Source organism: Ischnura elegans, chromosome 10 (genome assembly GCF_921293095.1).
Source record: "Ischnura elegans chromosome 10, ioIscEleg1.1, whole genome shotgun sequence".
Taxonomy (NCBI): Eukaryota; Metazoa; Arthropoda; class Insecta; order Odonata; family Coenagrionidae; genus Ischnura; species Ischnura elegans.
This window is the reverse complement of record NC_060255.1, coordinates 22,695,204-22,721,961: the sequence shown is the minus strand read 5'-3', so window position 1 is coordinate 22,721,961 and position 26,758 is coordinate 22,695,204. Positions and strand designations below refer to the sequence as shown.

At 40.2% G+C, this 26,758-nt stretch overlaps 2 protein-coding genes across 5 annotated transcripts in view; both read left to right on the top strand.

Annotated features, from left to right (window-relative positions):
* The first annotated feature begins 704 nt into the window (after positions 1–704).
* Positions 705–20,401, top strand: LOC124167130. Its single transcript, XM_046544928.1, has 2 exons — positions 705–1,358; positions 20,345–20,401. The coding sequence occupies exons 1-2, from the start codon at positions 705–707 to the stop codon at positions 20,399–20,401; spliced, it is 711 nt and encodes a 236-aa protein (XP_046400884.1).
* LOC124166367 (probable phospholipid-transporting ATPase IM) overlaps positions 13,649–26,758 on the top strand; it is a 567,585-nt gene continuing 554,475 nt past the window's right edge. For 2 of the 4 annotated variants that reach the window (XM_046543855.1, XM_046543854.1), the window contains exon 1: positions 13,649–14,954. The gene's annotated coding sequence lies outside the window, so the exon portion shown is untranslated. The remainder of the gene's footprint in view (positions 14,955–26,758) is intronic. The other 2 variants (XM_046543858.1, XM_046543856.1) reach the window with 1 other exon arrangement.

Below are 26,758 nucleotides of genomic sequence, written 5' to 3'. Positions count from 1 at the left end.
GTTGGTTTTGGAGAAGCAGCTACTAGATGAGATACGGAGGAGACAGATGGTATGGATTGAGGGAGTGCTTAGCAGGGAGGGGATGTTGAAAACAGTGTTAGAGGGTAGAATGTTAGATGAATGAGGGAGAGGAAGGAAGATAATAGCATTTTTAGATACAATGAAAGGATGATGAAATCCGAGAAGATGTCTCACGCATACTCCACGACTCAAGACCGCCGAAACCGAACACCACCGCTAAGGAGAGGAAAGCCCTAAAGGAGCTCAGAGACAACGAGGGAATTCTCATTTTACGTGCTGACAAAGGCAATGCTACAGTCTTGATAAACAGGGAAGAGTACGACGAGAAAATCTCACTAATCCTCAACAGTCCGACGTATAGAAAGTTGAAAACTGATCCCACGGCCAAAACGGAAAGAAGCACGAGAGCCATCATCAAACAATCGCTCATTCCTAAAGAAGAGCAAAGACGCCTGATTCCGACTGCCCCGAAACCACCGAGACTATACGGCCTGCCCAAAATTCATAAGAAGGACACACCTCTCCGACCGATTGTGAGCCAGATCGACGCTCCGACTTATCGACTCGCCAAGTACTTAGCGCAGTCATTGCAGCACCACGTCGGAAAGACACCAAGCTTCGTAAAGAACTCGGCGCATTTCATTGACATCTTAAGAAACACCGTCATCAACGACAACGAGATTATGGTCAGCTTCGACGTTGAGTCACTCTTCACCAACGTTCCAATCGAAGAATCTCTTAACATCATCAGAGAACTCACTGGCTGTGGCATCCCGAAGGACTTTCCGAAATTAGTGGAGCATTGCCTCCGCAATTCCTTCTTCTTATGGAATGGCAGCTACTACGAGCAGACGGTAGGAGCCGCGATGGGTTCACCCCTTTCCCCGGTTGTGGCAAACCTGTATATGGAAAGCTTTGAGAAGACAGCCTTGGAATCTTACGACAAGCGGCCTTCACTGTGGCTGAGATACGTCGACGACACATTTGTGATTTGGCCACACGGCGAGGAAGAACTAAAAAGGTTCCTGAATCATCTGAACTCACAGCATCACGCCATCCAATTTACTATGGAGTTGGAAAAAGAGCATCAGCTATCCTTCTTGGACGTCCTGGTGAAGAGAAAAGGGAATGGAAGGCTTGGACACAGTGTATACAGAAAGCCTACACACACCGACCGCTATCTAAATGCCGCATCACATCACCATCCCAGCCAGAAGAGCTCACTAGTGGCTACTCTTGTTAACCGAGCATATAAAATTTGCGACTCGGACTCAATTGCCAGCGAGAAGAAGCACCTGACATCAGCCTTACTTAGAAATGGATACAGCGCCAACATGGTCCTGAAAAGGGCCGAGAAGGAAGAAAACAGAGGACAAGTGCCCGCGACGCCTGACCCGGAAGATGCCACCAGGCCGGATCCGAAGGCTTATGTCACCATCCCCTTCATCGCAGGGACGTCTGAGAAAATCGCGAGAGTATTGAGGAAGCATGATGTAGTGACCAGGTTCAACTGCGTCACTAAGATAGCTGACATCCTACCCGGGCCCAAGGACAGAATTTCACCACTACTCTCCGAAGGCGTGTACCAAGTGCCATGCTCTTGCGGTAAATGGTACATTGGTGAAACATGCAGAGCGCTGAACACCCGTATGAGCGAACACCGAAGAGCGACCAAAAACAAACAGTTCAAAGCCTCTGCCATCGCGGAGCACGCCTGGAGTGAATCCGGACATTCAATTTTATTTGACGACGCCAAAATAATTGCGAGAGAAGACAAGTACTTCCCGAGAATAATAAGAGAGGCCATTGAGATAGTCAAAAGACCAGCGAACTTTAACAGGGAGGATGGCTATCCTTTGCACAGCGCGTGGAAAAGGTATATTCGACGCAAATACGAGGACGTTCCCTGATTGGTCGAAAGAAATCCACCGAATTGGCGCCAAAAAATTGCCTATATAAGAGAGGACTAAAAGCTTCACTTCATCCTTCACCTGAGGACGCTGGCAGGAGAGCTGGCGAAACTGTTGTGGTTCTTCGACAACGGACGCGGATGCAGCCCGAAAGAATGCTGAACTCAAGTAATCACCGCGGAAACCTGCGTACGAACTATATTTTGGGTTAGCGGCGTCATCAACGGGAGAATTTTTCCGCTCTGAATTGTTAGTAAGGATATCCGTCTATATAAAAACATTTATAATAAAATAATTAAAAAATATATTTTCTGGTTTAGCAAATCTTGAACCTGCAAGCGTTGATTCAGTCAAGTATTTAGGTGTCTCGTGTGAAAAATCACTTCGAACTTTGATTTTAATAGTATGCACTTTGCTTGCGGGTGGCTTACTTACTCTGCTCTGGTGAAGCGTGAGAAAAATCTTGGTTTCATAACACAACCTTTATTATGCCACCTACCGCAATAACAATCATTCCTCTGAGCTTTTATGCCTACGAATGTATTCCAATGGATGCAATCATTATTTTATTTTATTGGGGGAATGTCCCACGAATTGGAAATATTTTCATTTAAATGAAGGGGAGCGAAATTTTTTATCCGGTTATTTATATTTTTGTTTTGCATTCTTACCTCCGATTTTAAGGTTAGCGTCAATTTATTCCCTTTCATAGCATAGGCTTTAGAAATGAATTCATGGAAAGCATACTTCAAAGACTCTATCTGATTTAAGGCTGCCTTCTCAACTCCGATTGGAATATTTATTTTTATAAATTGATGTAAAGCGATTATTTACGCGTGTTCAGTGCGTTAATAAATATCCTTTGGAGATCTTTCTGCTCGATCTTTTCCTTTCATCATCCTCCGAGAGCAATTTTGATTCGAAGGCCGTAATTAAATTTCATCCTACTAATTTGATACTGATATTTATAAGGAAAAATATAGGTCTTTTAAATTTTCTATGTGATTCTATTAATGTGAAGCATTGATCTATGAAAGGGCATGGTCAAATTTGAGTCACATGAAGTCAATGCACAAACAGTGTCAGCATTTTTAGCGCTTTGGTGGGAATTTACATTTTCAAAGAGCTGATGTTTTTCGTGGTTTCGTTCGAGGTGGAATTTACTAATAAGTATTTAGTTCATACTGTAGGTGACTTACAAACCTTTTGAAGAGGGCCATACTCTGTCTTATTTTTAGTACCATGTATAACAGATACGGAAATATCAGTGATAATATAGGCATCAAAGTCTCTTTAACCTGGATACCTTTTTAACCTGGATATGCTTTTACCATTGCTTCAAAGTCCTCCGTTGCTTTCTTCTCTTGATTCCACCATCTCTGTCCGTGAAATCACTGACAAAACCGGAAAGCTGATTTTGAGCTGCTGCTAAATATACTCGAAGGCGTATCATGATGGATATTTTAAAATAGGTAAGACCTCCGTTTCAAGGAAAAGCATCAAGACCTTCTTTTGGAAGTGTAGGGAAGTTATACTTTAAGGGTAGTACTTTGCTGCGCTAATTCCATGAATATATATTTGTCTTTGTAAGGAATATCGCCGCCCCTGTCCTTTAATTATCTAGGAAATATGTATTTTCATTTAGTTGGGAATGGTCATTACTTCCCATGGGAAAAATATCTGCATTCCAGCTGAAATTTCAGTGGCTAAAGAAATACTCCCTCAAATTTAACTATATTGATGTTATCATCCTTAATGAATGGAAAATTCCCGGGTTACATCTAGTTTGCTTAATTACTGAAGAAATGTGGCTTTTAGAAGTTAGAAGAAACTCATGTCTCCATTAAATTACGCCTGTGATTTTCAACCATAAGCAGCCTACATTATGTCTGAAATTTTTAGTTAATATAGCATTCGTTTGCATTTTCATTTAAATCATATGTTACCCCCGTGTTTCGTTTGAGTAAATAATATATTTCCGTGATTCTATTTATATTTTGTATTACATATTGTGAATAATGTAAATGCACAAAAGCTTCAATGAATTTTTCATCTCTCAAACCTAACTCTATTCTTTTATTGATTTACGTCGTAGTTTTTATGCGAAAGAACTCGGAATAATGGATTTTCACATTATATGTACACAGTTAAATATGATTTAGTATGCATGTCGAACAAGAGCTATAAAAAGAGTACTCTCCAGTATTTTTACTTAATAAAAAATAAAAAATTTTAAATGACCCTAGGCCACCGTCAAACATAATAAAAAATTAATATGAAACGCGAATGCTTTAACTTGTTTCCTTTTCTTTGATTTTGGAAATGATTGAAAAAAATTCCGTCGTATTTATTAATTTCGACTATTTCATTTAGTGGAACATCTTCTACCGTTGGGAAAAGGCTAATTAAATCCTCGAAAGACAGGGAGCATAATTTCATCGTTCACAATTTTTTTTGGTGCTCAAAGGCTGTGCAAAATTAAAAAAATTCATATTTTTTCTCAACTGCCATTTAAATTCACCTCTTGGTTGCTCGTATATATTACTACAAATTTCCAAATTTTGGACGCAAAAATTTATGATTAAAAGTGTATTATCCCTAAAAAAAGCATTTTATCGTAAAAATGTTAATATATCCCCGTTTCATACTAATTTTTACTTACTGACGGTGACCTAGTGTCATTTATAGTTTTGTATTTTTTGTCAAGGAAATAGTACTTCATGTTGTTTTATATAAAAAAATTAAGAATCGTCTTCCAGTTGATTTCACCAAATTTTAACTGAACGGAAGATAGAAACAGAGGTTACTTTCCTCCCCCTCTACCGTCCCGTTGCTATGAGACAACGCTAACGAGCACCTTGTCCTAGCTACAATATAGTAGCTATATAGTCTATCGTCATCATTAGTCAACAGTACTAGGATTGGTTTGACGCAGCTCTCCATTCCGTTCTCCTGTCCGCTAACCTTTTCATAGCGACTTATTTATCCTCTTTTATATCAATAATAACATATCCTATGTAACTCATTCTGGGCCGTCCCTTGCCATTCTTCCATTCTACCTGTCCTTCTATGATTGATTTCATCAGGCAATCATGTCTCGAGTGGCTAAAAAAGTTGTCCTGTCCTCTCCTCAAGATTTTAGAAGAATTCTCTTTCTTCCCTCTCTTCATAGCACTTCCTCATTACTTACACGGTCGATTCATTTTATCTTCATCATCCTTCGGTAGCACAACCACATTGCGAATGCTTCCATTTTTGCCTTCCTGTGAACGTTCTCTGCACCTGTCAACGTTCAAGTCTTGCTAGTTACTACTATGCTTTTATTCTCAGCTATAAGAATATTCTTTTTTCGTCGAAAGACTGCCTGCGCTTTTCTACTGAATCTTACTTTCTTGCTTCGTCCATATTTGGTAATTATGCTTCCTAGACAACAAAATTCTTTCATATCTTTTGCTTTGTTCCGTCCTTTTGTTTTTATATTTAAATGTTTGTTTTTCCTCTCTTTTGCTGTATACTAAAATCTTCTTTTTGTTGATTTTCAGCTGATATCTGGCCATTGTCCTTTCCATATTTCCACATTTGTCCTTCATATTTCCATGAAATATGTAGCTAATGATGATTATTTCCAGCTGATTGAAGAGTTAAATAAATACTTCTGTGGTGAATTCAATTTTAAGTGATCATTCGGTGAGTAATCATTTCTGTGCGTTGGTTCCGTATCTTCTCAGAATATTGACTCCCGTCACCTGTGTTTTGCTGGATTAGGCTGGATGTATTTTTTTGTATAATACTTTTTGTTTTATCGATTATATTACCCTTAATTGCTAAGTCGTGAGCCGCAATTTCGTGAGACCCTCAGTGTCGCCCCATGTGCTGATCTCGAAGGACCTCTTAGAATGTATATTTACGTTTTTCTCTCTCGAAATTTGCATGTCAATCGATTGTCCTATTCAGAGAAATAATTCTCCCGAATTCGTTCATTTGCATGCCTTGGTGTTATGTTGAAGCTAATCAAGTGGCCGCAGATCTATACAATCGCATCATTGATTTTTCGGTGAGGGAAAATTTCCAGATTTGAGAAGGAGAAAACTCCCTTTTGGTGTCTTCTACCATACAGAAATTCTTACGTAACCCAGGGGAAAGAAGGTTATTAATAAGATCGAATTATATCTTATGCTGGCAAGGTCTGCATTCGTTCTTTCGCCATATTTACAGGTTTCTTGAGAAATAAAGACGCAGTATTTCACTAAAGCGATCTACCTTAAGTATGATGTGTGCTTACCTTGCAAAAAGGGAAGCATGTGAAAGAATTGGCTGTTATTGGGGCGATGATATTTATGGAAAAATCGATTTACATTAAAATCTATAATCGTGCTTTGATAGTAAAAGATCGAGAAAATCGAAATGGAGCCATGATGATCGAGTTTCGATCCAAACTCTATTTCTCAATTTCGACCTTGACATTTCGTTTGATCTCAGCAGCGTATCTATCGGCCTATGGCAATTTCTTAGTCCCATGTAAAAAACTTTCATCTGAGGCCGGTAAAATTGTGAAGGCCTACCCTCGGTCATTAAAAAAGCATCTAAATAAGTCAATCTCTCAAAAAGATTTTAGTGAATCCGAATGGTTCCAGGCAGTGATCCCAAAACTGTAATATGCGTGCATTTGTAATTTTTTCTCGCTAATAATTTAAGCACGTGTACTTCGTAGATTTTTTGTGATTTTTATGCATCTGAAATGTGAATATTGAGTGCATTTAGAATGAAGAATAAACGTGTTTTTTGTACAAACTGTAGTTATTGAAAAGAACCGTCGATTGTTTCGATTAATCGATATTTCGGTTCAAATTTCGATTTCGGTTGACGTATTGAGCTTTTGATTTCGATTGAAGATCGATTTTTCGAAAAATCGACGACGACGACATTTTTCCATTACTAGACGGAGATCCATCACCTGTAATGATCTACCGCAATGTGAGCGTTATCATATCATGGTTATGACTGAACTGATTTTTGTTTCCTGTATATTTATGTGGAAAACCGCAATATTACCTTAAGTATAAGCAATAACATCTTAAAATACGCTTGATCTGCGCAAAGCTAGGTCATGTGTTTAAGCCGACAGTTTCCGCCCTCCTAAAGTCTTGGTTTAGCGAAAATTCTATCCCCATATGATCTTTTGGATTATGAAATTTATCTCGGGAAACTTTCCGCGTTAGAATGACGATATGTCCATGGTCTTGAGGGGAATCTGTGCTTAGTTTGATATTCTAAGACATTTTTATTTGGTTTCGCGGGCATTTACATCAGCATCCCTTGGTCTTAAGTTAAGGTCTTAATTTGGATCGCCGGTGTAACTATTTTTGATAAAATGGAATAAAAAAAACTTTGTAATTTCAACACAATTTTAATATTTAGCGATCGGTTTCGACGTCTAGACAAGCTAGACAGTCTAGCTTGAAAATGACGTAGAACACGTCGAAACCGGTCGCTAAATATTAAAATTGCGTGGAAAGTGTAAAGTGTTTTTATTTTATCATGTATAACTTCCACAAAGTTAACTCACCTACCATCAACTTCATTGACTATTGTTTTTAGGCAAAATGCGGTGCATAGAAAAATATAACGGCGTCTCTTAACCCATTTCCACCCACCGTAGCCATGTAGCTACATCCTATCATTATGAGCTTGTGAGACTCTCGAAGAAAACCCGCAATCCTTTTCGTTGTCGAATTGTCACAAATATGTGGTTGAAGCTTTTTAGGACTTAATCTACTCGTCAATTTATTTTTGAAGCAGATCGAAATAAGCCCACTGACGAAGAGAGATTGGTGCAATACGGGAATTCAATATGGACGCCTAATGTCGGTGAATTACATGCAAGTATCACGAATCAAACGGGAAATGATACTGTAATGATTATTTTAACTTTCCTTCATCCGAAAATATGCTTGCCCTGAAGATTCATCCTTTTTATGGAGGTTAAATATCAGAAGATTGAAAAGCATATTATATTTTTAGCTCGTTACAACCTAGTGTAGCTATATGGCTATGGGCCATTCGGAAGAAACAAGATGATAATTCACCAAAATATTTCACTGTATTACCAAGGGAACGTATATAAATATTTTCACAATCGCAAGCGGAAATTTTCCTGGCCGGAAATGGGTGAAATGTGGTTGTTTTGACTTTATTTAGCTGTACAAAACACTCCATCACTCTACCTATTTTGATGTATGTGTATTTTATGCTCCCTGTTGCTCGCAGAGAGTAGCATAACCCGTTGACGTTGCATCTGACGGATGGTATCAGATTTTGCCTGCATTCGGAGAAGGATTTTATATTCGGTACGTCATATCTTCGCAGTTTCGCGCGGGATGTTTACATACGGGCTTGTATCAAGTATATTGCGTGGAAGTGGCATCAAAACTCTACCAGTATCTTCGAAAATACTTCCTTCTAGAGCTGGGAAATATATCTTTCGTAAAAAAAGTATCTAATATTTTTCTTGGATTTCGCATTCTTTTTCTCATTTTGTGTTTTTGTTCGAAAGAACGTTTTCCTCACTTCATCTGTTCCGAGAAAAACTCAACGTAAGAATTGGCATTCAGCGCGGAACAGGAAGTTTTTTTATTTCCTGACACAATTATTTTTTTCCACAGAACCGATTTTTTTCACATTTTATCCTATTCTTCGCTCAATCACTCTCCCCACTCCTCATCCGCGATCACTGCGCTATCTTTTATTCTCTGTTTGTAACTTGCGCTCTGAAGGCTTGAGCTTCAAAACACTTATTCGAACGGTGGAGATCTAAATGACAGCAATGAATGCAACAACGGCGGGTGATGTGGAAAGATCAGAACTGGAAAAGAATATGGCATGAATCACACAGCTTGTATTTCTACGTATTGCATTGTCAGTTGAGTTGTGTTTTGTATGTTCAGACATGCATTAAATTTGGAATTCTGTCTTGCTCATCGCGTGTATTTCAGGAAAATTTTCTTCACTTGCTAAACCGGAGTGCAATCGAAAAAAATTAGAATTATTACCTGAATAAATCAGAGAAAAATTCAATAGGAAACATACTTTTTATCCATCCTAAGTTGCTAGATTTTCCCAGCATACACCACATGCTATGTACTTTTAAATGGAGCTATTATGTAGAGGCTTGAATTTATATAGCCGGGATAAGCTTTCAGAAATCATGACAGGTATTTATTTTGTCAAGAAGCAATTCAAACCAAGGGTTGAATTGGTCAAAGGGTGTATTTAGCTAGGGTTAAGCATGCCATAAAATCATTCTATCAAAAAGTAAGGCAAATCATGGTTAATATGCATTAATAGATTTGTAGGAATACGACGCCGATATTACCGAACATTGTCTCCCTCCCAAAGATCAAGTGTTCTCTTGTATGATATACATAATTGCATTTCGTCTTTAAAAGTGAAAATGAATTCTAAACTTCTTTGTCATGCCTCTTGTATAATAGTCATTATGAAATTGATTTCTCGGGATTTAAAAAAAGTTATACTAGTGCCCGCGTTTCCGGATTTCCTTAATCATACATGTGGTCTAAAAGATATTATCCCCCTGAAATTATCAATCGACTTGTCAGTAATTCGACCCCAGATCTATAAATTTTTGTTTCGGCGTGCCAGTTACACTGCCTTATTTCAAAGAAAATTACAGTCAAGAATTACCGGATTATGTCATCGGGTTGTATGTCCTACGGCCTTATGTTAATAGCGGTGATTTGCAGATGTCTGCAATGCTGTATATCATCAAAATCGTAGTTTGATTAAATGCTTTGGAAAATATCCCTAATAATAGGACCAACTTTTCAAGGATTTCACCCAGCCTTCTTTTCGCGGCAGGACCATTATTGCCAGGCCAGCCTATTGAATACGATAATGAGTTTGGTTGTAGATCATTACTTATGCCAGCTATAGTATTGGGACCATTTCGCCAAAAGCGTCTCTTGCAAAAAATAACTGGTAAATCAATAAGAAAAGTAACAAGTATGGATTACAAAAGATCGTAAAAAAGCAGGATCATAATGGGAACGATATGGTTAGCTCCTGGGAGAGTGATAGGGATGTTGTCAATCAAAATCTATTTTCAAATTTTTATTCTCTAATGGCAAATAATAATGGGCCGATATCCTCGAATGGAGGTATATCATGAATACAACCTTAGAACTTCTTGCTGGTATCGTTTTTATTTGAAATGTCCTCTTTTATTTGTTGGTAATGAGGTGATTTCCTGTCCTTTTGTAGCGATGCAAAGCCAACCTAATTGATAGATATTCTCGCGAAATTCATAAGGTTTATAATAGACTTGGATGATCGCAGAGGAGTACAGAAGAGCATTCCTCGGCCATATTTGTCATCGTGGCGAACGCTATGGATTCGACCGAGTTAAAGGGATTTTTTTGGAAAGAAGTGCGTTTTAGGGCGTTGTTCATGGACAGTAATTGTTAAAGCTCTGGTTTAAGGTAGCATATGGAGGGGAAGAGAGTAGCTTATATTGCTGTATTGTTTTTATTTTTAACCTTAACATTTTATCATATTCCCATATCTAATTAGCAATTTCTTCATCTCTAACAAGTCTTACAGCGGATCTTATGATGCTGGAGAAGTTAAAAATACGTTCGCATTTGTCTTATGTTAGTCAATGTCCCTCACTCTCTCAGATTTCGTTTTTCACCATTTGGCTCACTAGATTTTCTTTACGCGTAATCATCATAAATAGACATGGAATGGACGATTTTAGTTCTATAGTAACCATATAAAATTCCGTCATGGCACATATTTAAACATTATCAGGGGCGGATCCAGGATTTCTTTCTGGGAGGGGCACAAGCAAGGCCGCATCCAGGATTTTGTTCAGGGGGGGGCACAAGGATACCTTGTTATACAAAACGAACGAAATGACAATGGGACCGTATTAAAAATCTAGCATATTTTTAAGGGTCTGGGGGGGGGGGCACGTGCACCCGTGCCCCCCCCCTGGATCCGCCTATGAACATTATGTAGATTTTCTAAATCTTTTAAGTGTACGTGTACATATCTCCCTGCAACCGAGTGGAAAATTTTACCGGTGGAATATTAAAAATTGTAACCTATTATTTATAAATCCCACCATGTTACGCAGGACGCTACATTGGATGCATTCCGAGCCTATATATGGTACACACGGAAGGAGATTTGGAGGACCTTACCCGGTGTGAGACCCGATAAATTTTCACTGACATTTTTCGCCGGGAAAAAACAGTCACCACAACATCATCTATGATTTCGCTCCATCGAACTATTGAAGAAACCTATTTGCCAATGCATACCCGTATTCCATACCAGTGACGTAACTAGGAATATGCTTTGGGGGAGGGGAGAGGGGAATACCTGGGGGCGATGCCCCCTCTCATCCCCAGACAAAGGGAATTCCCGGAAAATTTTTGAAAAATGTCATGCCTGAAAATATCTTTTTACATTATTTTTTTCCCTTGCATTTTAATTCTAAGCAGATGCAGTTACTATATATCATAACTATACAATTGTTTTAAATAATTTTTTTATCTCTCTGAGGCTTTGGGGGGATCTATCCCCTCATCCCCTCCCTATAGTTACGTCACTGTTCCATGCCATGTTGTTACCCCTCCCTACCCACTTCTGACCCTCTCCTCCTCCCTGCCCCTCGCGGAACCCCTTTCCCCTTGTCCCTTACCCCCCTCACCATGTCTCTCACCTCACCCCCCCTCTGCCTCCCCCTCCCCTCGGTCCTTCCCCTACATCGAGTTCACCTCCGTCCCTTCGCTCTTGTGTAGTCCCGACTCGAAAAGGCAAAGGGAGTAGTTCCGTCTCTTCAGGGCTGCGGTCACCTTTAAAATATACTACTACTACTACTACTATTACCACTTCTACTATTACGACACCGCATCTCACGTGTACTCTACGTGAAGTCTCCAAGAGAAGACGAGAAAGACCGCCCACCGGCTTTCCCGTTGCTCTTCTGTGCGCATCCGAATTTAAAGGCGAGAGGTGTCGCGGAAAAATCGTTTCCCTGAGTGCTTGCTTTAAAACGGGCCGAGATTTTTTTTACTACTGGATATCATAGTTTGCGAAAGGAGCCTTCCGCACTTAGTAATTACCTGACGAACGGAGATATTGCGAACACTTCCGCCACCAGTATTTCCTGTCCATTGTGGCAAATAGCCGTTCACGTCATTCCGTCGTCTTTGCTACGGAGTAGATTTTATGACGTGATTCTTAGGACGACTAGACTCAATTTATCGCCCGGAAAAGGATTGAGCCGCACTTACTCTCTCCGTGTGCGGAATGGGCGGTGAAATCACTTTGATACTGACTGTTAGTCGACCCTCTTCATCGGAGGAATAGGCTCTTAAAAGCGACCCTATCATATCTTGATTCCCTCTCTGCATCGCCAGGCAGAATTCCTCTTTGACGGCGCGAGTTTTATCTCACCGGAAAGGAAGTTGCTGCTCTTAAGTATACTCCTCTCGTGGGCGAAGATAAGGTGAATGCTTTTTGAGTGATATAATCCATATCTTGCTGGGAGAGGATCGTCTCAAGTGCACAACTCCGTCCATCAAATGTGACGCTAACCAATTGACCTTTTGGTGCCTTTCCTCGTGGCCTAGGAAATGACAACTCCGAGAGTTCACGTCGACCAGATGAAGCATTATATCTTCCTTCAGTAGCATCAAATTTACCGACCTAAAATGATTCCGAGTATCAGGTTGCCTTCCCAAAGTTATAGCTGGTTAAATTTTATTTTTTTCGAGGATGGTATAGAAAGGGTAAAAATATCTCTCTACTCCAAATTTGCCTAGTTTGTTTTCCATTTTAGCCAGTGCTTTCAAGCCAATGGCACTCAAATCAACGAATTGCACTTAAGCTTGGCATTCAATAACAGCCAATGGCCAAAGTACCTTCATCGCATCATCAAGTCGGTAAATTAAATAAACGTGTCTTTACGAAACCTGTCAAACATTTGCTCTAATGCTTGAACCTTTATCGCGGATTTAGGCGGAAACTGTTTCGTCAACATTTCTACTATGATATACCCTGAATGTTGCTTCATTTAAAACAGTGAAACAGTTTATTTGGGCCGAAGAAATGTGATGCTTCGCCTGGTCCTTTGAGATTTTCCTCCTCCTGAACAAGTGTCACATTTGACGAATCATTGGATTCATACCGTGGAAAGTATCCGACTATTTGGATGACTGTTGTTCGTTATCTATTGTTGTCGTAGTATTGTTCAACCTCTTGAACGAGTGCCGAATAAGCGAATACGTACCGTGGAAAGTGTCCGACTACATGGCTTATTGTTAGTATCCTAACGACGTGTCCTCTGTGTCACAAAACGAGAGCGGGGACAACCTCACGCAACTGGCCGGCCGGCAACGCATTGCCCACCGCGAGGCGGTCGGATCTCTCGCTTCCACGATACTATCCCGCGCCTGCTTCGGCGGCGGCGCGGCGTGGTGGTGTTGTTGACCGGCACAGGTGGAGGAGAGAACTATGGAGAGAGGTGGGGAGGAGGGCAAGAAGGGGGCGGGGCCAGTCGTGGAGGGGAAGGTTTAGTGGTCCCGTTCGCCCTTAGGTGTGCAGAGCGGGAGGGGGAGAAGGGGAGCCAGGGGGGGGCGGAAGAGGGGAGGTGGTAGTTGCACGGTGCCTCTCTCACCGGCCGATGATGCTTGTCAGAGCTCGGGAGATACCCGCGTTTAGGTCTCGTGGTATTCCTTCGCTCTTGAAATTCCCGCGGGTTTCGGGAGCGTGACTAGGGTCATGCGTCTGTGTCGAGGTGTGTGTTCGGCTCTCGCGCGCCTTCCTTGTGTGCTTTCCTCCGGGTAGTATTGATATTGTGCCACTTCCTCTCCCCACCGCGGAGCTGTCGGCGTAATCTTGGCGTGCCGGCAGTCGTGTGCTGTGATGTGGGCGGCTAAAACCCTCTCCTTCATGCTCTGCTCGCACCGGCAAACCTTCTCACCCGCCGTGTTTGAGGCAGCGACGCGGCGGCCTGGTTGTTGGTGATGTCCGCCTGCTCTAATCCCCCGTTTTCCAGATAAGGATTCACACACAGCCGGCCAGTCTATATTCCTGCTCCCTCCTTCATCCACCCCGCTCAGCACAGAGGATTCCATTTTCTTCGTGTTCTTCCCCGTTTCCCTTCGTGTGGTATCAGCGATAATTACGTTCGCCCCCCTCGTCACGGTGTGTTTTCTCTTGTTTTGCACGCAGTGCTGTTGAGTGAGAAGCCTTTTTCCCCAAGTGATCGTGTGTATCGTCGACGAGTGTGTGTATTTCGAAGCTAGTGTTTGGTGTTCCCCTTCTTTACCCCCCCCCCCCCCCAAAATTCCAGGGTGTTTTGAATTTCAGTCTTCGTCCCATTTGTTCGCAAAGCCTGAGGAAGAATACGAATGCTTCGTTTGCGGAACGAGCGGAAAAACATTTCGAAGTCTCGCTAAGGTGCAGAGGAATCGCTCTCGCGAAACTCAGTCCGACGACGTGGTTTTGCCACGCGTTTTAGCCCACTTTCTCCTTCGTCGCCAGATATCGCGAGGAGTTGTGCAATTTTGTATTGTCCCCTTGCTCGAATTTTCCCGCCCTGTTACGCATGTGTCATTGTTGCGTTCCGACGGAGAGTTCAACCGGCGCACAAGTGTTGCACACTGCGCGGTCATCTGGAGACTGTAGCGACGAAGATTAGGAGTATTGAGTCACCTCGTGTCTTCTTGGAAGCTTTTGAAGATTGCCGCCTACGGCCTCGTCACAGTCCACGCCCCCCTGCGCTGAGTCGCAGCCCATCCCACGAGAACGAAACCGTCCCTCCGGCGTCGACGCAAGGATTCCTCATTGGCGTCCCACGTTCTTTATCCCCGGTCGAAAAAGAATACCTGTCCGAGTGACCTGGGGAACAATGCACGATGGAGATTCACCAATGCTATGCGGTCGCCGTGACTTCGACAGGTGTGGAGTCACTGCCGCAGTCCTACAGGACCGGTGAGTTGTCTTTCGAGAAGTGTGTTCCTGCAATCCGTGGGTTTATTTATCGGCCAGTGGCGGAGAGAAAGGGGGTCCGGACCTCTCTCTGCTACTGGTTTTAAACCTGAAAATAAAAAAAGACAATATAAAAACCCGAAATGTAAGAACACTATTACTTTCCTTCATTATAAAAGAAAAGAAAACATTGAAAAGATTTCTGTGAAAAATGAAGTTTTTTCGATGATGATTAGTGTTAAAATTAGTTTAAAGGCCTGTTTACACGATACATTAACACGTACGAGTTAATGTCTGTTTGCATGAATGATTTTTATGGAGCGGAACGGAACATGTACGAATGCATGAAGCAAATTAGAACAGGTTCTATTTTCTGTGCATGCATTTGCACAAGTTGGGTGGTTACACGGTGCATTTTGGCGTTCATTCTCGCATTCATACATTTAGACATAAAGCCGTGCGTGTTAATGTACCGTGTAAACACGCCTTAAAAGCCTATAATTAATTCGTCAAAAAATTTCCTCCGGACATCCCCGATCGAAATTCCTGGCTGATCCACTGGTTTAAACTCTTGTGGAAGTCCCTCGCGAATAAGTCGTCCGGGAAGCCTCGCCTAATAACCATCTCCTTGCGCTGCGTGCCTCTTCTTCTCTCTCTCTCTCTCTCTTGGCGTCCCGTTAATGAACGGAGGTGTCACGCGTGATCCAATCGGTACGCCTGCACTGGTGACCCGGAATGGCCGCGGATGGAAAGTGGCGCTCTCTGGCGCGTGGGTTTCGGAAGTGAGTCGCCAGTCCGAAAGGGCACTTCCCAAGGACACGTGCACTCCTCTGCGCGGCGGCCTGGAAAAAGCTGACTCTTCGCCGAGAACCGGCTTTGCTTTTGCTCCTCCGGCCGGGAGATGGGATGGAGATTCGGTGGCCTTTAGCCTTCTCGCGAGCCTGGCTTTTACGTTTGAGTCTCTCTCCGTATAGAACAGAGGCCTGCCATTCTAAAAACTTATATCTATTATCATGAATGGTAACCAGCCTGTGCATGTGTTAATAAGTTCTTATGTCTCCGCCCGGTACCCCCATTCTACAAACTCATTAAGACACCATAACGGAATATTATGGTTATCTATCTCAACATGGGCATACTCAGAATCAAAACTAGAGGGGGGGGGGGCAAAACTAGCTGTGGTCGTCCAAGTTGTAATTTATTTTATTTTATTTTATCTCAAACCACCGGATACAGCTCTTATTGGCCATTTTATATCGAGGTTGTAACAAGTAAATGTACACAAACAACCATGCCCTGGACCGGGGAAACCTACCCAGGCGGGACTCGAACCCGCGACTTCTTCTTTGGTAGGCGAGAACGTTACCCCGCCGCCACCGAGGCCGGGTAACTCTATTTTGCACAGAGAAGGTGAAATAAACCAAAATTTTAAGGAAATTATGTCAGCAATTTATTAGTTTTCGTTCTTATTTGCATGAAAATATAATTATTTTTTTTTAGTTCCATGTCTTATAATAATATCATTTTTCTTCAAATGGAAAATTTGTTCATAGCTTTTGATTTGAATTAAATTAATTTTAGCTTCTAATAGCTTCGTTGCTCCCCGCTGGGTACGCCCATGTATCTTAAATTAAGCATGGATGGCGGTATTTGGTGGGACTGTGTAGCAGGAAGCATAATCACAGATTCACTAATATTGTATGCTCCACAATTTGTTTTAATGGTCTGACCTAGGTTTCCACAATCTACACTATGCAATTGAGAATAAATTATGTTTACTGTTACCAATATCATTTACAGACTGTGTAGCGAATATGATATTTAGATTAATTTTCAACGATTATTTGTCGGAGAAACTGTCCGTGCTAAGTGAAAAGTTTCGATAAATCGTCATTATAAACGTAGGCATGCCGGTAAAGTCAAGAAAGCTTATTAGCATACATGCTTTAATGCTTTGATTTCAATGCTTGCTATTGGAGAAATGGCTGTGTACCGATATTGAAAAATTACCGCCGCTAGGTGGTCTGAAATCGGAAAAAGCCGGACGAAAGTCTAAAATTGCGATTTTTGAGATAGAGACTTAAAACTTGGCGTACATGCTCAATAATAGTTGATGTTTGGGGAATAACACGTCATTTTTCATAGATCTTATCCGTTATTGAGATACAGAGGACCAAAAATGACCATATTTCCAAAACCTATTTCGTTTCTCCTCGAAAAAATAAGTGGGAGTTAAGGTGTTGGTAGAGTTCCGAAGGATTTTAATCATTACCATAGAAATGTAAACACAATTAGGTTTCACCCCTCTAAGCATAAAGGTATCGATTTTTTAGAAAAAATTTTTTTTATTGATGTGTAACCAACTTGTACCACTTATTATGTATACACCATACCCGGATAGAAATTTTCAATATGCATAACTGCCTGGAATAAGTGTCTTCTTGTAACTTAAGTGTTATTGAAGATAATTATTTTTCGGAAGCGGGTGACTCGTAGCTTAGTCACTGACTGGCTCCTCTGTGCGTTACACAGCGTTTTTCTGCCGGATGTATATATTTCGGCTAGCACAATCTCTGTGCCAATAAAATCAATGGAACGTGCAGAAGAGTCTTTATGCGTCCATTTTGCCTGTCATAAACGATGTTAGCAGTTCATCTTTGAGCTGAGTCTCGGGCATTTGCATTATGCATTCGATTTTTGATGTTTTTCCTCGCTTGCCAATACAATGTTTGGAATAACATTACTTTGTAGAATATTCCTATTTCTCATGAAATTTTGCTTTAATTAATTCTTGAGGAGTTAAAAGCGGGTATATCTCTAATCCCTTTCCGGAAATTCTTTTTTTATGGAAAATTATAATAAAGTATTGATAAAAAATAATAAAGTTTTTCAAGGGTTTGAACTCTTATAATATAATATTATTAGCTTAAAAAATGCAACTATTGGGATTATTCACAGGACTTTTATTTGAAACGATGCTGCACATCTTTGGCCTTTTACTGCACTTGTAACATCGCTTTATTCGTCATATTTTTACCTTTTACGTTGCATTTTTAGGGGTCCTAATTTCATTTACCGATAAGCTTAGATGCTTGAAGTAATTGTCAGTGTGGTATGCAGTAAGGACTAAATAAAAGGGCTAACTCATTCAGTTATTTGGCACATTTTGTGGTATGTTCCGATACAATATAAATTTGATCCATTTATGTGCTGGAGATAGATTTTTTTAAGTTGTAAGATAATACATCAAGGATTATTGTCCCTTGGAACATGTACCTGGTAAAATTAAAAGAAAAACACCAATATCGATATCAACAGTCTTATTTTAAATAAATACATACACTAAAATAGTGATACGCACAATAGTGCAATAAAATTGTAGTTATTGCAATTAGTACAATACTGCTGCAGGTTTGTACGGATTACGAGTGAAGAAATTTTTTCGCATACGTGAGATTTGCTCCGGTTTTGTGAACTTTCAGTTCGCGATTTACGCTGAGTTGGTTTTGGTATGAGTACTTCTCTGTTTGCCCCCTTAGCGAGGTAAACAAGTGTTCGTAGCTGTGTGAAAGTCCAGGAAAAAAAACGTGAAGCAAAAAAATAACAGTTTCAGAAACGTCTCATGAAAAATAATTCATATGAAATAGGGTAGTTTCCTTCATAAAAAAAAAACGAAAGCCATTGATTGCGATTCGTTACCCACCATTAGTGTATTCGTAATATACAAATTATTTGGTTTTAGAAATACCGGTTTAGACGAATGGCAATGGTCAATTTTTATCCTAATTTGAAAAAGGCCAGATTGGCGCCCATGCGATGCCACTCCAAGTGACGTCACAGGGACCTAGTTTCTATACGAGTAGTCAGGAGTTTTAGATCGTCTGAAATAACCAATACATGCATGAGGCACAGAGCTAAGGGAAACATCTCTTAATAATCACTTATTAAAACTGGCTAAGGTCGGAAAGTTTTCTTCGTTTGATAAGGCAATAATAATCTTTATTTAAGCCAAGCGCTACCAGCTAGCAGGGTACTCTGCTACCTGCTCGTTCAATGCCTCGCCCCAAGGTCACCTCACTTGCGGCAGCGGGGACCAGAACGACGTCACACGGAGTTTTCCCGGCATTCATACTTAGCCGTCGCGTTTTCGCGCGCTTGAAAATTTTCACTTTTCATTTGATCGCGAAAAATAGATATCGTCATTTAAAAATCTAAATGCGCGAAATACGTAATCCAGGAGTAATAATCTTTCGATTTAGGCAATAAAAAATAATCGGAAACCACCCTATTCTATATTAGTCAGTGGATAGTGTGAACAAAAATATGTTGCTGTTATCATTTGATTATTTTGGTGTGTTTGGTTGTACGAAAAAATTTCGTGTAATCAGTACTTAGTAAAGATTCTGGGGTACATAGATGCGAGTTTCTTAATTAATTATCAGTATCATCACCGCCACCATTGCTGTTTGGATGGCACTGACTAGTCAGTCCAGTGCTTCCGTCTTGAACATTCGATATTTTCAGTCTCTCGTGGTCCACGTAGGGTAATAGCCCTGAGTAGGCACGTATCCTTTTTTATCTTCGATGTTTCACCTTATTTGCCCACGTGTCGATGAACAGTTGCAGAATTTCCACTCTATCAATATTTTACTTGACTAAATCTTCAACTTGATCCAATTTTCTAGCTCTTCCTACGTAGCTTTATAGTTTTCTCGAGATGCAATGAAATTCCTTCTTTATTGTCGATATTGGTTACTTAAGAATGGTCTTATCTCCCTCAGGTAACTTCGAAGAAATGAATCCCACCTGTCATGTTGTTCGTTTCTTAGAAAAAAAAACCCTTAGTTATCGAAGAGTACTCGCGAGAATTTCCGTTACCTATTAAGCTTTATCGTTAAAACGACAAACAGTTTAGTTATCTCGAAGTCTTTCTGGAAGTTATTTGTAATTCCTATCTTGGGGCTATTTTCTCGGGAATTCTTTCGTAAATATATCCCCACTCCTCAAACCTCTCATTAAAGAAAAAGATATTTAGTGAAGGCTGTATGAAAAAGGATGTTTGAGAGGATATAGGATGGCGTTTGCTTAGAGTTAAAATACCTAATAGAACTTCGTAGGACGTAATATTTTCACCGTGGCTATTCTTTCTCTTATCACCAGGATATTTTGTTTGTAGTTTATATTTTGTGTTCCGTCAGACTTACCGTGGCATTTTTCAACCGAGCGCTTTCTACTTCTCATTTATTTTTCTTGCAAAATCGTTTCTACTCCTCTCCGTCATACTGCTCCTGCCACTTTAAAGTGCATCGTCCTCTTGCTGAATATACTTCTTCTCAGAAGAATTTTCTTAATCTTGTGGTGGGTTTAATGTTTTCTTGTGCACTCTCATGTAGAAGTTCATCAACTGCATCCTGCCACTGCTTACCCGTAGGGGCGTACCCACACCTTGACGGCTGAGCACGTCTGTATACTTCCTATTCCATTTTTATATTCTATCGCTAGTGTCTTCCAACTCATTTCATAGCTATTTTCACTCAGTTATCCTTTTCCTAATCCCAATTCCAATTTTGCTACACAACTTTTGTACAAACATATATCCGCCGTAATCGCCCCAAGAAATAGGTGTCAAATAATCGTCTCTCTTTGTCCCTTTCTCCTTGGACATGTGCAAACTAATTTTCTGTATGATGAAGAATCTGGTACTTTCCCGGCGAATCTTGTTGATGAAGTCTTCTCGGGAAATCAGCCGGGTCAAGATGGAAAAATCTGCCAACATTTCAATGGCCTTCTCTGACATCGTCTTCAGAGTGAATGATGGACATGGTTAGTGCCGGGTTTATATACCCATTTGGGGCGGTCAAGTCGTCTGTGATTGGTCAGTTTTAGGCTGTCTTCCTCCTCTCAGCTTACTCATTCTTTTGATCATGGGATTCCATGTTTTGCTGAGGTTGAAACCTGCGTCCCTATTCATTTAATTGTTTTCGATTCTTATTTCAAAGGCCTCTTTTGTAGGACGGTCCCAATATCCCTTTGCCTTGCAGAGGATTTTGGTTTCATTGAACTTGATGGTGTGATTGTTTTTAATGCAGTGGTCGGCTACGGCATATTTCTCTGGGTATCTAAGCCTAATGCACCGTTTGTGCTCTGATATCCTAGTTTCAATTGTTCTTCCGGTTTCCCCAATGTAGCTATCTCCGCATTCACAGGGTATGTGGTAGACGCCAGAGGTCTTGAGTCCCATTTTGACTTTGATCTTCACAAGTTGGCTTCGTAGTTTTTCCATGTCCATCATTCACCCTGAAGACGATGGTAGAGAAAGCCATTGAAACGTTGGCAACTCTTGACCCGGCTGATTTCCCGAGAAGACTTCATCAACAATAATTTTCTGCATTTCGTCTCCCGCAGTTTATTTTTACCTACCCAGTACTCATCATCATCGTCTTTTGCGTCTCCTTTTCCTCTTATCTATCTTTCTCCTCTATGTTACTTTTGCTGCTGCGTAACTTACTTTTGCTGCTGCGTAACTTACTTTACCTGCTGCGTAACTTGTTGTCGTAATTTCTACAAAAAGTCGTAGCTTGAAGACGACCGCAGATTTTTAATATCCCTGTTTGTCGGAAACGATACACTGCTTATAGTATAATCCGGCCCCATATTTTCCAGGATTCAGCGGTCTTTGACGAACTTCGGATTTTTGAAAGATTTCGCCATGAAATTCAGTATGGTTTACAAGAACAGTTAATTTGGCTTACTTTGCTGTAACTATGGAATTGGAAATGAAGAATTGTGTGTGTGTACTAGTTGATAACAAGTTGATGAGGCGTATCTCAAACTTGGCATAGTTATTACCTCAAGAAAACTCAAATTTCTCTCGGATTGAAGTAGTAACAAGGAAGAAATATATATCGATAACGTGTAAACTAACAGAGAGCCTCGGTAATCGATTACAAACGTGATGCCCAGCATGGTTGGTGAACTATTAGTGTCAGCTAGGGTATTGATGAGTCCAGTTGCTCCGAGTTCAGTTTTTGTGATACCGTCCTATAACAGCTAAAGTAATGGCGTCACGTGAGCTACCTCCCTTGTGGCGCTTAAATTTTGATGTCATACGGGCGGCCATGCACGGAAAAAATTTCTGCTCCAGCAAGAAGAGAGGGAAGAAATAATAATATATTCCGAGCTGTGTGAGCAGTGCTTTGCGATCACATATATCCACTCATACTCTCTTCCAAAAGCTCTACTCCTTCTTCTTTTATCTAGAAGTGCTTGATCATGCCCCTTTGCGGTGATAATGCACTCTCTATCTTCATTGACGGATGGCTTTATAATGAACAAGGTAGTAGCAGAGGCACTCCATTGATTCGACCAAGATAAGACCATGAATTAGGATCTTCTATACCCGCGTCGAGAGATAAATAAATTGAGTAAACGTGCTTGGTTTTTGAAACCTGATAAGCTAAAAAAATAACATCTAATCTATAATATAGAGCTATTTTTATTTCTCGTATTGAGGTTGTCAGTGTTAGAGGGTAGAATGTTAGGTAAACGAGGGAGAGGAATAGGATTTTTATATGGAATGAAAGGGAGTAGGTCTTATTGTGAGTTGAAGAGGGAAGTGAAAGATGGAAAGGGAGTATCCCGGAATTCTTCTTAAGCACTCAATGCAAACCTACCTTATTCGGTAGAATACTAAAGTAAATAATTAATTATAATGAGATTGTGAAAAAATTCGTGTGAGTACATTATTGTCCACGCGAAAGACAGGTCCCACGATTTGAGATACAGTACTTTCTTATTAATTCAGCCAATTCCAAAGATTTTAGAGGTGTATGATATAATTTAACTTTAACATTCATTCTTTTCTTTACTATATATTCCCAAATTCGCTTTTCTTCCAACTATAACTTTAATTTATAGACTTTTCACTCTTCCAAGTTTATTGTATAAAGCATTTTTTTCCAAGGGATATGGGCTTCAACAACGTGACGGCCGAAGTTCCCTACACAACGAGTTTAACTATCTTCTTGGCTTTCTTGGACTCGCAATTTTTTGTGCCTGATTGTAGCTGGAAAAATAAGGCTGAACCCCCCTTAATATTTGTTGCATCAAATTTCAATGCAGAACGATGTCAGATATTTTTTTCAAGGTATTTTTCTCTTCAATTTTGGTAACGTGCAATAATTTAGAAAATATTGGGATGGTTGTAAAAAAAAACCTTATCTAGTTTTGTAAAACGAAAAAATTCTTTCGTGGATATTGTATCTTAGTAGTGGAGAGGATAGCGTGGATTCTATTCTTTCGCGGGAAGCTAATGAAACTGATCGATTGATAGCGTTTCTTCTTTTCTTATCATTAAACTGCCGCTTCAATTTTTTCGAAGGCGGTTCTCCACATCAATGAGGACCCGATAATAACTCTTGTGCCTTCAAGTGGATTTGAAAATGAGTTCCTAGTGCGGAGAAAAACGTTATAAATATTGTCCAATGCGCGTGACATTTCTTCAGCCCAGAAATGGTTCGAAAAAATTGCTAATTTATGCCTTGGGAGAAGTAGTTGGTAGAAAGTTGATTTGCTACCCAGCGTAATTGACCCAGTAAAATCAATGGCATCTGCACAGAAAGTAGTAAATGAAAGACGGCGTACTATCACAGCTATAGCCTTGATCTAAAGTTGTCGTCCTGGAATTGGTTTGATACGGTGGAACCTATAATTCTTTTTACCCTCTAATTACACCTCTACGCACACATATTCCTGTACATTAATTTAAAAATGGGACCATGAATTATTTATTTTTAAAATTTTTTTATATTCTTAATTTTAATTCTTATATTATTTTTCCTGTTAAATCTCATTAATGAGATACAGAAAGTGAGGAAAAACTGTTTCTGTTTACCTAAAACATAAATTGCAGCATCCAAAGGCTAAAGCAACTTTTTTACCCAGTATAACAGTATAAATGTTATTCAATCTCGTTGCATTAAAATGATATATTTCGTTAATGATAGGTGCTCTCTGTGTATGCGCTGCACTGGTGGAACATACTTAAAGATAAGCGTTGATTTCAGCGCCTTCTTACGATAAGACACGAATTGTGCGTCGTCAACAATATACGTATCTATCATTATTATTATACCTTGTATTTATTAGATCGTGTATCTGTAATTGTGCGAATACCTATCGGTTTTCAAAATTTGCAATTTTTTCGTAAGCTTTTTTAGGACTCAATTCATTGCATAATACACTTAAAAATTAGGAATATTTCTAATGTTTTCTCTTACCCATTTTTTACTCTTCTGGATAAGTTTCTCAAAAAGCAATTTTAGAAATTATCTTTTCGTAACTTTCAGTAGCGGAAGCGATCAGCCAAAAATTGACATGGATTATGTAAGACAAGATACTTGGGAAGAGGTATTATACTTGGGCATGATTGTATTACAGTATTAATGATATTTTTGTTTCTATGGATAAATTGAAAGAGATAACTAGTTCCAATCCCAAGAGTCCGATTTCAAATGCTAACATCATTAGCAGTTAAATCTATAGATAGGCCTATAGGCCTTTTCAAATTCGAATTTATATGAAGTGCCGTCGCCTGTTGATATTGTTTTATTCGCAATTATTCCTGTAGTACCCTTCTCTCTATGACTACTATCTGTAAGGACTCCGGTTGGGACCCCTGGTCTCAAGGCCGTTTTACACGGGGCACGTACTTGCACTATCTGACGTGTGTACGAAGGCGCAGTCAAAATTGCGTCGCTTAATTTCTTTTCCTTTACATTACTCATTACTTAAAGCTTACTTTTAATTAGATTTTACCTGATTAGAGCATGAACGATTATAGGCCAAAATGTTCAAGCTGGAGAAAGAGTCTTCAATTGAAGAAAAGGCCGATTTTGAACGATAAAACATGTTCCTTGATTTTTTAAGGCCGTTTTACACGGGGCACGTACTTGCACAATCTGACGTGGGTACGAAGGTGCAGACAAAATAGCGTCGTGTAAAGCGATGAATTGCTAGAACACGTGCGAGAATGCGTGGACGTGAGATGGCAAAATAGCCCCCGTTCTAATTTCGTTCATGCATTCGCGCAATTCCACGCCATTTTAGAAATTAATGCAGCTCAAACCTGCGCAATTCCGTGCTCCGTGTAAAACGGCCTGAAGAGATACAAGTGCTCGAACGATGTCAGAAGAATTGACCTACGTTCGGGAGAAATTCCTGCCATTGGCAGAAAGGAAAGGGTCTAAAATCGATTGAAAACCGTTTATGAATCTCCCCGGAGAGATCTTCTTATCGGTGTCATAGGTACGGGGGCAGTCGGTGAATGTATTCCGGACACCACCCGTTAGAAAAAAAAAACGCAAGTCTTCGTGCCCGCAACTCTCTCCGTTTAATGCGCGAAAGAGAACGTGACAGAATGAAAAAAAAAAGTCGCCACGGTGTGGGGCGGTGGACATCGCGTTGCGTCTCGCGTCTCTTTTGTTTCTCCTCGGTGCGACGTCCTCGGATTATTTTGTGGGAGAATGAAAGGGAGGAAGTCTCTCGCGCGCACTTCGCGTGGAAGAGCAGACGTGCCGGGAAGGGATGAATACAAGAGAGGGGGAGGAAGGGCGCAGAAGGCACCCCCTCCCCCCGAAATGAGGAAGATAAATAAGCAGCGTAATATTATTATTATTAAAGTATTCAACCTATTAACCCCTTGCGCTGAAATGACGAGTATAGCTCGTCACTAACTGACGAGTGTGGCTCGTAATCAATTTTACAATATATTAGCACTATTTAGGGGAGCAATATAAATATTTTGAAAGTTAAACTATGTTATAAAATCCAAAGTGTACATAAAGAAATCATATTTCATGAAATATGATCCTTTGGAAGCAATAAAATGATTTTATACGACTGGGAATAACTGTGTTCTCGATGTATTTAACTAAATACTACACAATATGAAAATATAATCCCTTTTTATTTCACTAGTCTATCACTTACGTTGATTAAAAACTACAGAATATCATTCCATTTCCTACCAATCCATTTTAAAATATTCATAGAAACATTACATAGAGGATCGAAGCACGATATTCAAAAAATAAATTGAAGCGGAAGGGGTTAAGGTAGGTTTTCATGGAGTGCTTAACCACACATTATTATTATTAAAGTTTTTTTTACCGATTAAGGTAGGTCTCCATGGAGTGCTTAAGAAGAATTCCGTGAACCTCCCCTTCCATCATGCACTTCCCTCTTCAATGAACAATAAGACCTCCCTGTCATTCTATATAAAAATCCTATTCTTTTCCTTCCTCTCCCTCGTTTACCTAACATTCTACCCTCTAACACCATTTTCAACATCCCCTCCCCGCTAAGTAGGTACTCGCTCCATCCATACCTTCTGTCTCCTCCGTGTCTCATCTAAAAGCTGCCTCTCCTCACCCACCATGTCCAGCACTTCGTCGTTCCTCCTCCTCTCCGTGCACTTCACCTTCTCCATTCTTCGCCACACCCACATCTCGAGTCTTCTCTCGTCCTCCTTCCTCCGTGTCCACGTTTCTGCACCGTAAAGCTCTACACCTCAGATCAGACTCTTCAGCGTTATATATATTTGAGTAAAAATTTGTTTTCAAAATTTGCGTCGTTTGTTCCCAAGTTTTTTTTTTAATATATGATATATAAGCAGCGCAGTATGAATTAGTTAAATGAATCATGCGAAAGAGCCGGTCACGATCTACTTTAATGGTCTCTACATTGTCGTTGCTAATAACAATCTAGTGACGAGTCGAAATTTATCGAATGATCATTTTTTGCCGCAT

Bases quoted from the DNA above. Each gene is read 5' to 3' on its own strand.
- LOC124167130 (XM_046544928.1), top strand. From the start codon at position 705: ATGGTCAGCTTCGACGTTGAGTCACTCTTCACCAACGTTCCAATCGAA. The intron at 1,359-20,344 runs GTCCTGAAAAGG...ACTCTCATGTAG, and splicing joins ATGGATACAGCGCCAACATG to AAGTTCATCAACTGCATCCT.